Below are 18,562 nucleotides of genomic sequence, written 5' to 3'. Positions count from 1 at the left end.
CCCTCCCCACCCCACCCCTCTAGGTTGATACAGAGCCCCTGTTTTGAGTTTGCTGAGCCATACAGCAAATTCCCATTGGTTGTCTGTTTTACATATGGTAATGTAAGTTTCCCTGTTAGTCTGTCCATACGTCTCACCCTCTCCTCCCCTCTCCCCATGTCCATAAGTCTGTTCTCTATGTCTGTTTCTCCATTGCTGCCCTGCAAATAAATTCTTCAGAACCATTTCTCTAGATTCCATATATATGCATTAGAATATGATATTTATCTTTCTCTTTCTGACTTACTTCACTCTGTATAATAGGTTCTAGGTTCATCCACCTCATAAAGAGGTTATTTTGAAGGATGAATGAATATCCTGCTTGGTATGGTGCCCTGAGGAAAAATTGAGACATGTTTTATGGTCTCTTTTTTTTTTTAAGCTACAATTTTCTGCTCTTTGCCACCTCCCCATAATTTTATTTTTTTATGCAAGATATTTAAATTTGAACTAATTTCCCCATATTCTATCTTATTGGACTATTTACTTATGCCTAACGTAAATATGTTGCAATCTCTTTTTAATAAATATTAAATATACTACATAAAAAGTTTTAAATTCATATAGAATAAACAGATTCAGTGACAGCTTTTTTTGTAGTTCTGATCTTAATTCTCTTTATTTTACTCAAGTCTTTATTCTTGGTATTTTATAGGGAATCAGAGATCTTAATCCATGATTATTACCTCCTTTATTTAAATTAACAAACGCTAGTAAAATAAAAATGAAACCGGCCTAGCTCTTTGTCTTACATAATTTAATGTCAGTAGTAATTTTGGGATATATCAGTTTGCTTTTTTCTCCTGCATCAATTTCTTTTTCTCTCCTTTGTGTTCTTTGAAAGTATTCTGTAAAGAAAATAGAACTCTTGAATAATACTCTAGTGAGTAATTACATAACAGGCAAGAACATTTCTTTATATTTAAAATACAGTGATTAGTTATGACATCAGTTTATTTTCTGGTCATTTTTTTTCCCTTGTAAGATTAGTCAGGCAACTAAGGTGATATTTAGAACCTCATTACATTCTGAAATGTTTGTCTGTTAATGTTTACATTGGTGGTCTCAACCTCAGGGCTTCCCTGGTAGCTCAGCTGGTAAAGAATCTGCCTGCAATGCAGGAGACCTGGGTTTGATTCCTGGGTCAGGAAGATCCCCTGGAGAAGGGATAGGCTACCCACTCCAGTATTCTTGGGCTCCCTGGTGGCTCAGATGATAAAGAATGTGCCTGTAACGCAGGAGACCTGGGTTGGGAAGATCCCCTGGAGAAGAGAATGGCTATTCGCTCCAGTATTCTGGCCTAGAGAATTCCATGGACTGTACAGTCCATGGGGTCACAAAGAGTTGGATATGACTCAGCGACTTTTTCCCTTTTCTCAACCTCTATGTGGGGTAAGGGCATTTGTAATTTGAAGCAGCTACCTTAACCAAAATTCTCACACACTGTTTTTACCTGGTCTCCCTCCTCACGGGTTCATTCCTACTTTGCATTCTTAAAGAGGCTTTTTAGTTGCTGGTCTGCACTCTTCTGTATACTTGATGAGAATAGGACCCGGCACGCTTTCTCATGCATTGTTTAACAGGCCCATTTCCCATTCTTCTCACACTCTTCACATAGTACTTTTTGGCAAGCCTGTAGTATGAACGGTCAGTTCAATTCCATGGTGTGAGTTTGTTAATCTGTGAAATAAATTCATTGATAGATTTTTTAAGGCATGTTCTAGTTCTGAAGGATATAAATTATGATAACACTAACAATATTGTTATTATTACATTTTATGAAAAGAGCATAAATCTGACTGAAAAGTGAAAATGAAAGTTGCACAGTCATGTGACTCTTTGCGATCCCATGGACTGTAGCCCGCCAGGCTCCTCTGTCCATGGAATTCTCCAGGAAAGAGTACTGGAGTGGGCTGCCACTTCCTTCTCCAAAATCTAACTGAGAAAAGACAAGATCTAAAAGAATAGTATTAGAACAAAGGAATGCCTAAACAAACAGAAAGCATGAAGAAAATGGAATAGAAGGGGGCAAATAATAAGGGAGTCATATAATATTAGCTAATACTTATGGAACCATATCAGTTCAGTTCAGTCGCTCAGTCGTGTCCAGCTCTTTGCGACCCCATGAATCGCAGCACGCCGTGGCATCACCAACTCCCAGAGTTCACTCAGACTCACGTCCATCGAGTCGGTGATGCCATCCAGCCATCTCATCCTCTGTCTTCCCCTTCTCCTCCTGCCCCCAATCCCTCCCAGCATGAGAGTCTTTTCCAATGAGTCAACTCTTCGCAAGAGGTGGCCAAAGTACTGGAGTTTCAGCTTCAGCATCAGTCCTTCCAAAGAACACCCAGGGCTGATCTCCTTTAGAATGGACTGGTTGGATCTCCTTGCAGTCCAAGCAAGAGTCTTCTCCAACACCACAGTTCAAAAGCATCAGTTCTTCGGCACTCAGCTTTCTTCACAGTCCAACTCTCACATCCATACATGACTACTGGAAAAACCATAGCCTTGAGTACTGCTGCTAAGTCGCTTCAGTCGTGTCCAACTCCGTGTGACCCCAGAGACGGCAGCCCACCAGGCTCTGCCGTCCCTGGGATTCTCCAGGCAAGAACACTGTAGTGGGTTGCCATTTCCTTCTCCAATAGCCTTGAATAAACAGACCCATGTAATTACTCTAGTAGGAAACACATCTGAAGAATTTTTCAAAGAATCTCCTAAAATCATGCAGAATGATCAGTAACTTAAAAAATGATTGTTACAGTTTAGTTAAGACCATAGTGTTTAATGACTACTATGCAAATATTTTAGAAGCATGTATAGTTTGTTTCATCTAATTCCAGAAGCTTTCTCTAGCTTTTTTCCTGACTCAACATTGCTTCCACCCCCAGATTCATTACTCAAGGTCTGATAACCAGTCCCCTGATACCATCTGTAGAGGAGAGAATGTTGACCATATACCATCTGTACTCTAGTGGTGCTTAGGGCAGCAAGCATCAGCCTGTGCCATATGGAGTAACCATTATTCTATTTATGTATAGGTTCCTCCTACCTTGTTCCTAAGAAATTTTAAGCAATGTACTTTACCTCTAAGTCATAAAGAAATCATTTTCACAGTGCACATTGTAACTATGAAGACAGTGACTATTTTTTGCTTGTTTGATGTGTTTGGTTCTCCATATAAAATATACAAGGGTATAGCGTCTTGGTGATATTCTTACACTGAAAGCTACTGTTTTATCCTAATTTGAATTTTATCCTAACTTGACATATAATTCATGTCAAAAATACAAGTCGAATTAATAGTACACTTATTGGTAGTCAAAATACCTCATATTACAAAATTAACTAAACAGAATCTTTGATTAAGAAAGGTTAAAATACTATTATATCTTTGTTTAGCTTATGTTGATGATATGTGTAACCATCATGAACTATTTTTTCTCACAAGAAAACTGTGTTGTGTTTTTTTTTTAAAGTGCATAGCATTAATTTCCATAACTATATTCTAATAAGAGCAACTTCTAAAAGTTCACATCTAACTTTGCAGAGGGTGGAGGTATTTTCTGTTTATTCTTCGCCTTCACTCTCTAATGTTGTTAGGAGCTAAATTGCTTTTTTCTCAAGCATAATGCAGTTTTTAGCATTAATGGGAAAATTTTAAATATGTAAATATACAGGTAGGTGCTAATGGGCCAGTATACATACCAGAGGAGTGTTTTTAGTAGAAGAATAATCTTTGCTTTATACCGAATAAAGTCTGAGGTTGAGAATGTCCTGACCACATAGCTAGTCAGCAGGGATTATGTAAAGACTTCTCTAGAACTCATTCCATCCTTTCCTCATCCTAATTATCGCTGTGGCCCTCCCCAGCTTCCAGCAGACAGCAGCCTAGCCCTCTTGGGGGTTGAGCCGTCAGCGTTGCTGCAGGCCATAGTTCGCACCAGCAGTCTAGCTCTGCCTGGGAGTCCTTACAGATACTTCCTAGACCTTTTCTGGGGCTTCCCAGGTGGCACTAGTGGTACAGAACCTGCCTGCCAGTGCAGGAGATGTAAGAGACATGGGTTTGATCCCTGGGTTGGGAAGATCCCCTGGAGGAGGGCAAGGCAACCCACTCTAGTATTGTTGCCTCCAGAGGAGCCTGGTGGGCTACAGTCCATAGTGTCAAAAAGAGTTGGACACGATTGAAGGGACTTAGCATGTATGCATACAAGCCTACTCTTAGGCAAGAATATAATTTACTAGTAAGGTAAGACCTAAATCATTTACTTCCTGACTCAGGGTCTTTCTTACTTCACTTAATGCCTCTAATAATGAGGAGATTTTAATTTAAAAGCGCATTTTCAGTTTTTCATGTTCTCGAGTTAAAAATGTCAGTCAGTTTTCCATTTTCCAGAATAAATGTATGTGACTTTGAAACATAAAAAGAGGTTTATTTTTAATGTTTCTTCTTTCTAGCTGAGTTTGTTACAAAATTAAACTCCCCCCGCCTTAAACAAATAGATATATTACAGTCAGTAGTAACTTGTGCCCTGTGAACTCTCGCAGACAGGCAGCACCAAGTGGAGAACCCATCACAACTGTTGACTCTCAGCCATTTGTATACATAGGAAGCAACTCCAAAGCCTGAAAGCTTCGCAGTCATGCTTCCCTTTAGCTTCCTGATATGTTTAGGGAAAAATGAACTATTTGCTGCTTAAGAAAAGAACAAAGTAAACCAAAAAACGTATAGGAAATATGTGAGTGCTCTTAATGGTTATTGTACAGCTTTGGTTTCTCTTTGGTGTAACAGAGGAAGTAGTGCTGGTCCAGGAATCCAGAGACCTAGCTGAGCCTTGGCTCAGCCAGTAGCTGAAAGTGTGTCCTGGGACAGGCCACTGCATCTTTCTCTGAGCCTCGGTAACTTTGTTCCTTAAACCAGAAAGTTGAACTTAGTGGCTCCCAAGGTTTTACAGTATTATGATTCTATTTATGAGTTTCTCTTTAATATGGCATAGTTCCTTCTGTAGTATGTGTTTTGTATATTAATGTTAATTTCCTTTGATTTTAGGTATGACGAATGGATTAAAGCAGATAAAATAGTAAGACCTGCTGATAAAAATGTGCCCAAGATAAAACATCGCAAGAAAATAAAGGTAATAAAAGCAAAATATATTTTGCTGTATATTATAGCTCTTAATTAAGGAACCTTTCCTCCAGAGTGAATTGAGAGAGAGACAGTGTGTGTGTGTGTGTGTGTGTGTGTGTGTGTGTGTGTGTGTTTTAGTAGAGTTAGAAATACTCTCTTGAAATAGCCAGTTTATCAAATACTAGATTTGGGTACAATTAATATTGTCAGCTTATGGAAAGGCATTTTGATAACAGTACTAAGTGATCTTTGAGGCTTTTTTAGTTCCAACATTGTATAAGTCCACTCACCCAAGATTTATTTCACTTAGCCATTTCAACTGTTCGTGCACCTCTGGTCTCCAACTGGGAGTCATGAAGTAGTGTGTAGCTGGGAACTCTGGGGTTACTGTAATAGCTGTAAACCGTTCAGAGGAAGAAAAGAAGGTGCCTGAAGGCACAGAAGAGCCTAGCTGTAGCTCTTTTGTTCCTCATCATCTTTCTGTCACTATAGACAGTGCTTTAGAATGTGTTCACAAGACCCCAAGAGGCACACACTGCATAGATAGCATGGGGAGTCTATTAATAATGCACTTGTATGGAGATTAATGTTAGTTTTATATATGATGGAATTAGTCTTGTTCATTGTAAGATTAAATCTTTTTGATGTTTTATTAGAAAGCAGACTATTAACTAGGTTTTAGAATATCTTTTATCTCTTAATGGCTTTTTACTACTTTGAATGGTATATATAATTGAAGTATTTAATAGTCCTCCTGAAATTGAATTTTCATTTTAAAAGTGAGGCGCTATTTACTTTCTGGCTAAATGATACCTTCATGGCCCTATGTACAAAATTTTTCCCCTAAAATGATTACTCTTTTCTCACGATGAAACTGGGTTCATATTTTTAAAGTTTTGGTTTGGCAAGTCAGTAGCTACAACTCAGGACACTCTTGGTCTTTATTGGAAAGTGTGGAAGTCATGCTATTGCTCCTAAGCTACTAGAAGAATTTTGTGTGTATGGCAGTAAAAAGCCTGTTTCCTTGCACAGAGCAAGTTTTAGGAGTCGTATTTCTCCGGTAGAGGATAGGGTAGGGGTAGGAGAAGAAATATTAGAATATTACTTGGGGAATTTTTTCTAAATATTTATTTACATCTCAGTTTAGTTCTAGGCCCCTCCCAGGCATTTAAAATTGTTGGTCATAAGGGAAGAGGCATGTGAATTTTGGAAAAGCTTCCTAGAAATTATTTAATAATACTATACCCATCCCTTGAGCTCATCTTAGAAGACAGCCATTAAAAGCCATATTTGAACTTTGCTTGGCGTGGACTATTTCTACCTTCAGACTGCATGGTATATTATGATCTCTGGTATAAAGTGATGAAAAGTCTGGCCAGAATAGGAAAATTAGAGCAGCACTAATCATTGATAAGCTTTGGTACACATAAGCCTTCTCAGTGCATCCAGAACCTTCAGCTCGGGTGCTCTGAGTAAGTGAATCTCACGCTTAAGCATGTGTCACAGTCACCTGGAGAACTTGGTGAAACTCAGATTGCTTGTTCCCATCCCCAGTGATTCTGAGTCTGGTTCGAGGAGTTTTCACTTAAATTGCCAGGAAGTGCTAAGGTCTCTGGGCCCATGGTCCATACTTAAAGAACCACTATCCTAAACTGAATTAACTTCTGTGTATCCAGAATGATACTAGCTCTGTACCATCTATGAGAGAACTGTGAAAATAGTCACTCAGCAATCTATAGAAGTTTCCAGAAAATATGTTAGCCCCTGCCCATCTATTCATAAATAGAGAATTTGGGAAATTTTCTCATTTTTTCATGAAACATTAATTTATTGATGCAGGAAGGATGTCCCACTTGCTATAAATGACTTTATAGCAAGTCATTTGTTTCTTTCCAGTTGTCAACTGAAGATAACTGAAATCTTATCATTCCCAACCCTTATTTTATATTGAGAATCTTCCAGGTTTTAAAACTACCAGATTGAAATTGTTTCTTTTTAAAAAAATGAATATTTAAGCCTATTGTGATTTCATTTTTATAGAATTTGTAACACCGATTATTAGCAGTATGGAGGTTTGCTTTTCTTAATTGCCTATCTGATTGCTAATTTATTTCCATTATTAAAATATAAATATTAGAAACTTTCTCATTCTATAATATTTGTTAGATAAGTTTGAAAACACATCTCTGACTGTTTTGTGGGACTTTATATTCTTTTTATGTTTTTTAGTAATGTATTGCATAGCTTTGAATTAAAAATGAGTTTTAGCATTGTTACTAATGAATGCTTCATGATAAATTATGACTAACATAGGATACCTTTTTTTCCTTAACTTAGAATAAATTAGACAAAGACAAAGACAAAGATGAAAAATACTCTCCTAAAAACTGTAAACTCCGGCGCTTGTCAAAACCGCCATTTCAGACAAATTCATCTCCTGAAATGGTATCCAAATTGGATCTTACTGATGCCAAGAACTCTGATACAGCTCATATTAAATCCATAGAAATCACTTCTATCCTTAATGGACTTCAAGGTAAACATAACAAGTATCCTGTTGCATGCAAGTATTTGTTTTAAATGTCTTTGTTTTAATTTTTATAAATCAAATGCTATAAAGGTAATTCAGTGACATTATCAAGTTCTCTTTTTTAATTGAACCATAACTTTGTTGACTCTGTTATTACTTGAAATCAGCCATTGATTTTATTTTTTTTACAACTGTATTAAACCTGTGTATACTCCTAAAGAGGATATTACTTACTTTTTTTAAAACTGTGGCAAGCATAAACCTAACTGTAAAAAAAGACAGTATTTCCACTTTAATGAAGGCTCATCTGAATAGAGTTTCCAGGTCATATTCAGCTTCTTTGTGAGTCTACAAAGACCTCTGTAAGGAAATTCATTGGGGCAAAGTTATTAGGGCCTTCTAGGAAACATCAGGGCTCTCAGGAATATCTGACATAAACTCAGTGGATGACCAAAAGAATTATGCTCAGTGCTATTGATAAGGTGCTCTGTATGTTCTGATTCTAGGCTGCCCAAATATACTCCTAGTTTTCAGGTGTAGGTCAAAACAAAATGTTTCTGCTGGGTAAAATGATGTCATTGCCTGATCCAGGTAATGGCACACAAGAGGTTGAGCAGAGAGCTGGAATTTTATCACCAAATGGTTGGAACAAGCTAATATACATAGAAAGAATCTAATTCATGCCAAGAGGCATTTTGTTGATGATAGAAGTCATACGAGTTCCTTTGGAAATAACACCACACGGGTCTGGACTGGTTTCCTTCTGTATCTGGTGCATAGTTCTCTTCATGGGAACTTTTTAGAGCTCTCTCTTCAAAATAGTCCCTAAAATTCTTTTGGGTATCTGATTTTTAAAAATATCTTCTTTGGTATACTCACTGTGGTGGAGCACGTTCTCCATTCTCTAGTAGATGTTAAGGACAGGTGAGTAAGAGGGAAGATAAATTTTTAGAGACTGTCCATATTTGAAAACATTATTTATGGTCTAGCAGGGTTGGAAGTTTTTCCTTAATTATTTTATTGGCATTGTTCAGCTGTATTTTTCCTTCAGTGTTTTCTGTGAAATCCAGAGCTCTTGTCCCTGATTCTATGTAGATGACTTGTTTTATGGCTTGTTTTTTGCCTTCCCTTTCTCTGAAATCTTGAATCTTTGTTTTTAATGTGTTCATACTGCACAGAGATTATCCCTTTTGTGGATGTATTTTCATCTATTGTAATGTGTACTTGCTAAGCTGCTTCATTCTACAAACTTGTATCTTTCTGTTCTGGATCAGTTCAGTTCAGTTCAGTCTCTCAGTCATGTCCGACTCTTTGCGACCCCATGAATCGCAGCACTCCAGGCCTCCCTGTCCATCACCATCTCCTGGAGTTCACTCAAACTCAACGTCCATCGAGTCAGTGATGCCATCCAGCCATCTCATCCTCTGTCGTCCCCTTCTCCTCCTGCCCCCAATCCCTCCCAGCATCAGAGTCTTTTCCAATGAGTCAGCTCTTCGCATGAGGTGGCCAAAGTACTGGAGTTTCAGCTTTAGCATCCTTCCTTCCAAAAGACACCCAGGGCTGATCTCCTTTAGAATGGACTGGTTGGATCTCCTTGCAGTCCAAGGGACTCTCAACAGTCTTCTCCAACACCACAGTTCAAAAGCATCAGTTCTTCGGCACTCAGCTTTCTTCACAGTCCAACTCTCGCATCCATACATGACCATTGGAAAAACCATAGCCTTGACCAGACGGACCTTTGTTGGCAAAGTAACGTCTCTGCTTTTCAATATGCTATCTAAGTTGGTCATACTTTTCTTCCAAGGAGTAAGCGTCTTTTAATTTCATGGCTGCAGTCACCATCTGCAGTGATTTTGGAGCCCCCAAAAATAAAGTCTAGTTTTCTTGAAATATTTTGTTGATTTTTCTCCTCTACATTTCCGTATTCTTTCGCCTACCCTTCTCTTCTCCTTTTCTCTCTTTTGAACCCTACCATTATATTAATATTGAACCTTCTGCAGTATACTCTAATATAGTTACTTTTCTCAGAGACACATTATTGATTGGTTTGTCGTCTCATCATCTAGTTTCTTAGAAATTTTCTTGGTTTTATCTTTTAATCCTTTTACTGTTTAGTACTGTAATGCTTATTGACAGCTGTAATGTTTTTACTTTTTAAGAACTCTGTTTTCTGCATGCTTCATATAATTGTTCTTATAAAACAGCTGGGTGCAATATCTTGTTTCTGATTTCATTCTTTTTTATTGTAGAGTTGATTAACAATGTTGTGTTAGTTTCTGGTATATAACAAAGTGGTTCAGTTATATATGTAGTCTTTTTTCATATTCTTTTCCTTTATGGTTTATTACAAGATTTTGAATATAATTCTCTGTGCTAGACAGGACCTCGTTGTTTATTTTACATATAGTAGTTTGTATCTACTAAGCCCAAACCCCTAACTCACCCGCTCCACTCCTTTTCCCCTTTGGTTATTCTTTTTTTTTTTTTTTGAGTGAGGAAAGATTTTATTTTTTTAATTAAAAAAAAATTTTTTTCCCTTTGTTATTCATAAGTTTGTTTTCTATGTCTTCAAGTCTGTTTCTTTTTCAAAATAATTTACTTGTGTCATAGTTTAGATTCCATATGTAAGTGATGATACATGGTATTTGTCTTTCTCTGATTTAACTTCATTTAGTGTGATAATCTCTAGATCCATCCATGTTGCTTCAAATGACATTGTTTCCTTCTTTTTGTATGGCTGAGTAGTATCTCATTGTATATATGTACCACATCTTATTTATCCATTTATCTGTCAGTGGCCATTTAGGGTTGCTTCCATGTCTTGGCTATTATATATTACTGCTGCTGTGAACATTGGGATACATGTATCTTTTCAAATTATAGTTTTCTCCAGATGTCCCAGGAGTGGGATTGTTGGATCATACAGCAGGAAGACTAAAAACTCTGTTTTTAGCTTCTTTAAGGAGCCTACATACTCTTTTTCTTAGTGGCTACACCAGTTTACTTTCCCACTGGCAGTGTACGAGGGTTCCGTTTTCTCCACACCTTCTCCAGCATTTGTTATTAGTAAACTTTTTAATGATGGCCATTCTGACTGGTGCCTCACTGTAGTTTTGATTCCCATTTCTCTGATACTTAGTGATGTTGAGCATCTTTTCATGGGCCTGTTGGCCATCTGTCTGTCTGCTTTAGAGATAGGTAGGTCTAGGTCTTCTGCCCATTTTTCAGTTGGGTTGTTTGTTCTTTTTTTGTTGTTGTATGAGCAATTTGTATATTTTGGAAATTAATCCTTGTCAGTTGCATTGTTTGCAAATATTTTCTCTTAGTCCATAGATTGTTATTTCCTTTGTAGCAAAATCTTATCTAATTTGATTAGGTCACATTTGTTTATTTTTACTTTTATTTCTACTGCTTTGGGAGATGAACCTAAGAAAACATTGGTACAATTTATGTCAGAGAATATTTTGTCTGTGATCTCTTCTAGGAGTTTTAGGGTGTCATGTCTTAAACTTAAGTCTAAACTGTTTTGAGTGTATTTTTGTGTATGGTGTGTTGGTATGTTCTGACTTCATTGATTTACATTTAGCAGTCCAGCTTTTCCAGCACCACTTACAAAGTGTGGCAGGAGGGGATGGAGGTATTAACAAGAGAATTCTCATTGCTTACATATGTCAACAAATAGTATATTATTAAGAGATGATGATAGTAACTATGAATGGAAATAGTTATAAGATTTTGAAAGGTGGGGAAGGAAGAAAAGAGGAGCTGTTGGTATTTTGTTATGAGAGTAAATTAGTTTTCACTGTTTATATGTATTACTTGCTCCTTCATTGATCACAGCCTTACCGTGGTGAAGGGGCTTGTGTAACTCAATGAAGCTATGAGCCATGCTGTTGTAGGGCCATCCAAGATGGACGGGTCATAGTGGAGAGTTCTGAAAAAATGTGGTCCACTGACAGAGAGAATGGCAAATCACTCCAGTACTCTTCCCATGAACAGTATGAAAAGGCAAAGAGATATGACACCTGAAGATGAGCCACCCAGATCAGAAAGTGTCCAATATGCTACTAGGGAAGAGCAGCCAGCAATTATTAGTAGCTCGAGAAAGAATGAAGAACCTATGCCAAAGTGGAAATGACACTCAGTTGTGGATGTGTCTGGTGTGAAAGTAAAGTCCAGTGCTGTGCAGAACAGTATGGAATAGGAACCCAGAATGTTAGGTCCAGGAATCAAGGTAAATTGGATGTGGTGAAGAAGGAGATGGTAAGAGTGGACATTGACATGTTAGGAATCAGTGAACTAAAATGGATGAGAATGGGCAAGTTTAATTTAGATGACCTATTATATCTACTACTGTGGGCAAGAATCCCTTAGAAGAAATGGAGTAGCCCTAATACTCAACAGAAGAGTCTGAAATGCAGTACTTGGGTGCAGTCTCAAAAATGACAGAATGATCTCGATTCGTTTCCAAGGCAAACCATTCAACATCACAGTAATCAAGTGTATGCCCCAATCATGAATGCTGAAGTGGCTGAAGTTGACTGATTTATGAAGACCTACAAGACCTTCTAGAACTAACACCCCCCTCCCCCAAATGTCCTTTTCATCATAGGGGATTGGAATGCAAAAGTAGTAGGAAGTCAAGAGATACCCAGAGTAACAGACAAGTTTGGCCTTGGAGTAAAAAATGAAGCAGGGCAAAGGCTAACAGAGTTTTGTCAAGAAAACACTCTGGTCATAGCAAACACCCTTTTCTAACAACATAAGAGATGACTCTGTACATGGACGTCCCCAGATGGTCAATACCGAGATCAAATTGATTATATTCTTTGCAGCCAAAGATGGAGAAGCTGTATACAATCAGCAAAAATGACACCCGGAGCTGACTGTGGCTCAGATCATGAGCTTCTTACTGCAAAATTGAGGCTTAAATTGAAGAAAGTAGGGAAAACCGCTAGGCCATTCAGGTATGCCTTAAATCAAATCCCTTATGATTATACAGTGGAGGTGATGAATGGATTTAAAGGATTAGATCTTGTAGACGGAATGCCTGATGAACTATGGACGGAGATTTGTAACAGTTGTACGGGAGGCAGTGACCAGAACCATCCCCGAGAAAAGAAATGCAAGAAGCAAAGTGGTTGTCTGAGGAGGCTTTACAAATAGCTGAGAGAAGAAGACAAGTGAAAGGCAAGGGAGAATGGGAAAGATACACTCAACTGAATGCCGAGTTTCAAAGAATAACAAGGAGAGATAAGAAAGCCTTCCCCAGTGATCAGTGCAAAGAAATAGAGGAATACAATTGAATGGGAATGACTAGAGATGTCTTCAAGAAAACTGGAAGTAGCAAGGGAACACTTCATGCAAGAATGGGCATGATAAAGGAGAGAAATGGTAAGGACCTAATAGAAGAAAAAAGAGATTAAGAAAGGTGGCAAGAATATCCAGAACTGTACAAAAAAAGTCTTAACGGCCTAGATAGCCATGCTGGTGTAATCACTCACCTAGAGCCATACATCCTGGAGTGTGAAGTCAAGTAGGCCCTAGGAAGCATTATTATGGAAAAAGCTAGTGGAGGAGATGGGATTCCAGCTGAACTATCAAATCCTAAAAGATGATGCTGTTAAAGTGCTACATTCAGTATGTCAGCAAATTTGGAAAACTCACCAGTGGCCACAGGATTAGAAAAGGTCAGTATTTATTCCAGTCTCAAAAACGGGCAATGCCATGGAATGTTCCAACTACTGTACTTGTTTCATATGCTAATAAAGATTATGTTCAAAATCCTTCAAGCTAGGCTTTAATAGTACATGAACTTCCAGATGAACAAGCTGGGTTTAGAAAAGGCAGAGGAACCAGAGATCAAATAACCAGCATTTATTGGCTCATAAGGAAAGCGAGGGAATTCCAGAAAAACATCTACTTCTGCTTCCTTGACTATGCTAAAGCCTTTGACTGTATGGATCATAACAAACTGTGCAAAATTCTTAGAGAGATGAGAATACAAGACAACCTTACCTGTTTCTTGAGAAACCTGTATGTAGGTCAAGAAGCAACAGTTAGAATCGGACATGATACAACAGACTGGTTCAAAATTGGGAAAGAAGTACGACAAGGCTGCATATTGTCACCCTGCTTATTTAACTTCTGTGCAGAGTGTATGCTAAGTCATTTCAAGCGTGTCCAACTCTGTGAGACCCTATGGACTGTAGTCTGCCAGGCTCCTCTGTCCATGGCATTCTCCAGGCAAGAATACTGGATTGGGTTGCCATGCCCTCCTCCAGGGGATCTTCCCAACCCAGGGATCAAACCCATGTCTCTTTAATTTCCTGCATTGGCAGGCAGGTTCTTTACCACTCGTGCCACCTGGGAAGCCCTTTATACAGAGTACATCATGCAAAATGCTAAGCTGGGTGAATCACAAGCTGGAATCAAGATTGCTGGGAGAAATATCAACAACCTCAAATATACAGATAATACCATTCTTAATGGTAGAAAGTGAAGAGAAACTAAAAGACTTCTTGTTGAGCATGAAAGAGGAGAGTGAAAAAGCTGGCTTAAAACTCAACATTCAAAAAAGATCATGGGATCTGATCCCATGACTTCATGACGAATAGATGGGGAAAAAGTGGAAACCGATAGATTTTATTTTCCTGGGCTCCAGAATCATTGCAGACAGTGACTGTTATGCATGAAGTTAAAAGATCCTTGCTCTTTGATAGAAAAGCTATGACAAACCTAGACAGCATATTAAAAAATAGACATCCCTTTGCTGACAAAGGTCCATATAGTCAAAGCTGTGATTTTTCCAGTAGTCATGTATGGATGTGAAAGTTGGACTATAAAGAAAGCTGAGCGCCGAAGAATTGATGCTTTTAAACCGTGGTGTTGGAGAAGACTCTTGAGAGTCCCTTGAAGTACAAGGAGATCTAACCTTTCCATCCTAAAGGAAATCAGTCCTGAATATTCATTGGAAGGACTGATGCTGAAGCTGAAATTCCAATACTTTGGCCACCTGATGCGAAGAACTGACTTACTTGAGAAGACCCTGATGCTAGAAAAGATTGAAGGCGGGAGAAGGGATGAGATGGTTGGATGGCATGATTGACTCAATGGACATGAGTTTGAGTAAACTCTGGGAGTTGGTGATGGACAGGGAGGCCTGGTGTGCTGCAGTCCATGGGGTTGCAAAAAAGTCAGACACGACTGAGCGACTGAACTGAACTGATGTTTGTATAAAGTTAATTGTGTTGTTCTTTAAAGCTCTATGGCAGAAATACATTGCTTACAAAATTTTGAGTTGTCATTGCTACATTGAAAGTGAAGACTACACTTTTATAAGAATATACACTTTGGAATTTGAACATCCTGGAACTACATCCTGACTCCACTATGTTCTGCTCATAAATTTGGAGAAGATTCTTTCTTTTTTATAATCTACTTTATTGAGGTAAAATTTACAAACAATGAAAGTCACCAGTTTTATGTTTACAATATGATGAGTTTTGGCAAAAGCATACAGTAGTTTCACTCCCACTATAGTCATGATATATAACATTTCCATCATTGGGTGAATATCTTCTCTCTGAAGCTCAGTTTCTTCAGTTGTAAAATGAGGATAAAACCTAGCAACTTGGAGTGGTTATAAACATACGAGCTAATACTTGTTTACATTAGGGGGCCCAGAGAAGACATTGCTGGTATTCTTATCATACTCACTGTTTTTTCTTTCTTTTCTAGCTTCTGAAAGTTCTGCTGAAGACAGTGAGCAAGAGGATGAAACAGGTGTTCAAGACTTAGATAACCATGGCAAAGAAGAATCTAAGATTGATCATTTGACTCACAACAGAAATGATCTTACATCCAAAGAGGAACAGAACAGTTCATCTTTGCTTGACGAAAACAAAGTCCACACAGATTTGGTAATAGCCAAACCCTTGTCAAAATCTCCAGAAAGCTTAAGAAAAGATATGGAAGCATTATCTGAAGATACTGACTATGAAGAAGAAGATGAAGTCACAAAAAAGAGAAAGGATGTTAAAAAGGACGCCGCTGATAAATCTTCAAAGCCACCAGTGAAACGTGGTAAGAGAAGGTACTGCAATACTGAGGAGTGTTTAAAAAGTGGCTCCCCCAGTAAAAAGGAGGATAAAGCCAAGAACAAAGAAGCCCTTTGCATAGAAAACAGTAGCAATAGCTCCTCAGATGAGGACGAAGAAGAAAAGTCCAAAGCCAAGGTGACACCGACTAAGAAATACAATGGTTTGGAGGAGAAAAGAAAGTCTCTACGGACAACTGGTTTCTATTCAGGATTTTCAGAAGTGGCCGAAAAAAGGATAAAACTTTTAAATAACTCTGATGAAAGACTTCAGAACAGCAGAGCAAAAGATCGAAAAGATGTCTGGTCAAGTATTCAGGGTCAGTGGCCTAAAAAAACGCTGAAGGAGCTTTTCTCAGACTCTGACACTGAGGCTGCAGCCTCCCCACCCCATCCTGCCCCAGAAGAGGGGCCGACTGAGGGGTCCCTGCAGACTGTGGCCGAGGAGGAGAGCTGCTCCCCCAACACCGATCTGGCCGCTCCGCCCTCAGCGAGTGCAGAGGGCAAACCCACTGAGGAGAAGCCAGCGGAGGTCAGTGACAAAAAATCGGAATTTCCGAGCAGTGGCAGCAATTCAGTGCTCAATACCCCTCCCACGACACCCGAGTCCCCTTCCTCAGTCACCGTGACGGAAGCTGGTCGGCAGCCACCTTCTGTAACAGTGTCAGAGCCGCTGGCCCCAAACCATGAAGAAGTCCGCAGCATCAAGAGTGAGACCGACAGCACGATCGAAGTGGACAGTGTCGCTGGGGAGCTCCAGGACCTGCAGTCAGAAGGGAACAGCTCGCCCACGGGCTTTGATGCCAGTGTGAGCTCGAGCAGCAGCAATCAGCCTGAGGCAGAGCATCCCGAGAAAGGTGAGGCCATAGGCCCCAGTGTCGTGGTTTACGATTTCCTCCCCCTTACGGTTGCAGGGGTTTCATGTCCCTCATTACAACATGAGGTGTTTACGTGGAGTACTTGTGTGAACATGGTGAAAATGGCCATGTGAAAGGTAATTTGGGTAATGGAGGATGGGATGCATGTAACAGCTTGAGAATTGAGTGTTTGTTTCACTTCAGCCACCTGTGACGTTTCTCAGTGGACCAGATCATGTGCTGTTTATTAGAAAATGCACCCAGGCCCAAATCCAGACCTGTTTGAAAACTCATTATATACTGGTTGACTACACGGCATGAGCAGCTTAACTATATTTCTTTAATGTTGTTTTTGCAGTTGTCCCATGCAGTTTGTCACTAACATTTTGATTTATTGATGGACTCGTCCACCCTTAACCAAAGTTCTCTATGTAGGGGTTTGGAGCAACCAACTGTCCAGGCTGTGCTCTCCTCAGATAACCATGTCAAACTGATTTTTGAGCCTGACTACTATGTGAGAGTTTGTAAAGGAATTTGATGCTTGCTTGGTTGCCTAGCTTCCAAATTGAAGGACCAATGTCTGTGTTGTACTTCCCTGAAGTCTTGGTGGCTTTTTATTGGTGCCATAGCTATACTTCTGACATCATTCTTCTTAAAAACCACTTCATTCAGGTGTCTTTAAATCATACTGTAAGCTGACACTAGGCTTTGAAACACACTTTTCCAGTGTAAAGCACTCGGGTATATATGTTATGTAACATATCAGGTTTTATTATACTGATTTCAGGTTTTTAGGTAAACTTAAAGAGATACAATCTAGACCAAATTAGTTAACTTTAAGTTTTCTCTCATAAACCTTTTTTCTTTTCGTTTTCTAGTTTCCCTGAGACATAATTGACATAACTATCACACAAATAAAACATTTTTCAAAAAATATTAAGTAAAAAAGATAGTTGCAGATTTCAATGATCCTTTTTTATTTAAATATTTATACACATAGCTACTGTGATTATGTTTGTGTGTTGTACTGTCTCATGGAATTGAATTATCCAGGCATAAATATCCTCAAGATAAAAGAAGCATTTATTGCAGATGATTAGAAAAGCTTTCAATAATAATATAATGAACTTTTAATCATAATTCTGAAGAGGTTGCATCCTCACCGTGCTCCTCATATCTTATGAAAGATTGAGATGTGTTTTCAACAAGAAATTTGATAGCTTGTCTTCTGATAGACTAGGTCAGTATTACCCTTTTGAATCTTAATCTTAACTAGCTTAAAAAGTAAACAGTTTGAGAACTTCATTTAGGATATATCTGTCTTATCAAATCAAAGCATATTACAGAACTTATTAGAATTTGTATCTCTTTAAAAATAAATTCTTAAGCACCTGTTTAATATGGCTCCTTTTGTCTGCAAAAGGAGCAAATTTATCTGCAGATATTGAAGACTTGACTTTATATTAAAAGTAAAAATGTAAGTTTTACAATTTAGATTTCAGATTGCCTTCCAGGTTAGCCTACAGTAAGCTTTTTATTTCTTGGAGATGAAAGTTTCAGAATTAAACTCTTTTGGAGAGAAATATGGCAATTGTTAAGATTCTGTACTTTAATATAGGTAATATCTAAATCACTTTCTTTATGGTTCACCTTGTTATATTAAAATAGCCTTAGGAAAAGTTATCAATTAGATGTAACCCATTAAAAAAACAACTAAAAAGTTGCAAAGAAAACATTTAAAATAGCTTGTTCAATTTTTTTTTACCAACAAAACCATGTCTTGTATATGTTACCATTGTAACAGGATTAAGAAACTTTTAGTAACAAACATTGGAGAAGGCAATGGCACCCCACTCCAGTACTCTTGCCTGGAAAATCCCATGGACGGAGGAGCCTGGTGGGCTGCAGTCCAT

General features: G+C 38.4%; 1 protein-coding gene across 5 annotated transcripts in view; it reads left to right on the top strand.

Annotated features, from left to right (window-relative positions):
- ARID4B (AT rich interactive domain 4B (RBP1-like)) overlaps window positions 1-18,562 on the top strand; it is a 141,308-nt gene that overhangs the window by 112,159 nt on the left and 10,587 nt on the right. For all 5 annotated transcript variants that reach the window (XM_010860089.1, XM_010860088.1, XM_010860091.1 and 2 more), the window contains 3 exons: window positions 5,087-5,171; window positions 7,502-7,700; window positions 15,435-16,649. In XM_010860089.1, coding sequence (XP_010858391.1) covers window positions 5,087-5,171; window positions 7,502-7,700; window positions 15,435-16,649 — 1,499 coding nt within the window. The remainder of the gene's footprint in view (window positions 1-5,086; window positions 5,172-7,501; window positions 7,701-15,434; window positions 16,650-18,562) is intronic.

The sequence above is a fragment of the Bison bison genome, unplaced genomic scaffold, assembly GCF_000754665.1.
Source record: "Bison bison bison isolate TAMUID 2011002044 unplaced genomic scaffold, Bison_UMD1.0 scf7180017864462, whole genome shotgun sequence".
NCBI classification, from domain to species: Eukaryota; Metazoa; Chordata; class Mammalia; order Artiodactyla; family Bovidae; genus Bison; species Bison bison.
The sequence above is the reverse complement of the archived record's forward strand: the minus strand, read 5'-3'. Positions and strand labels throughout refer to the sequence as shown.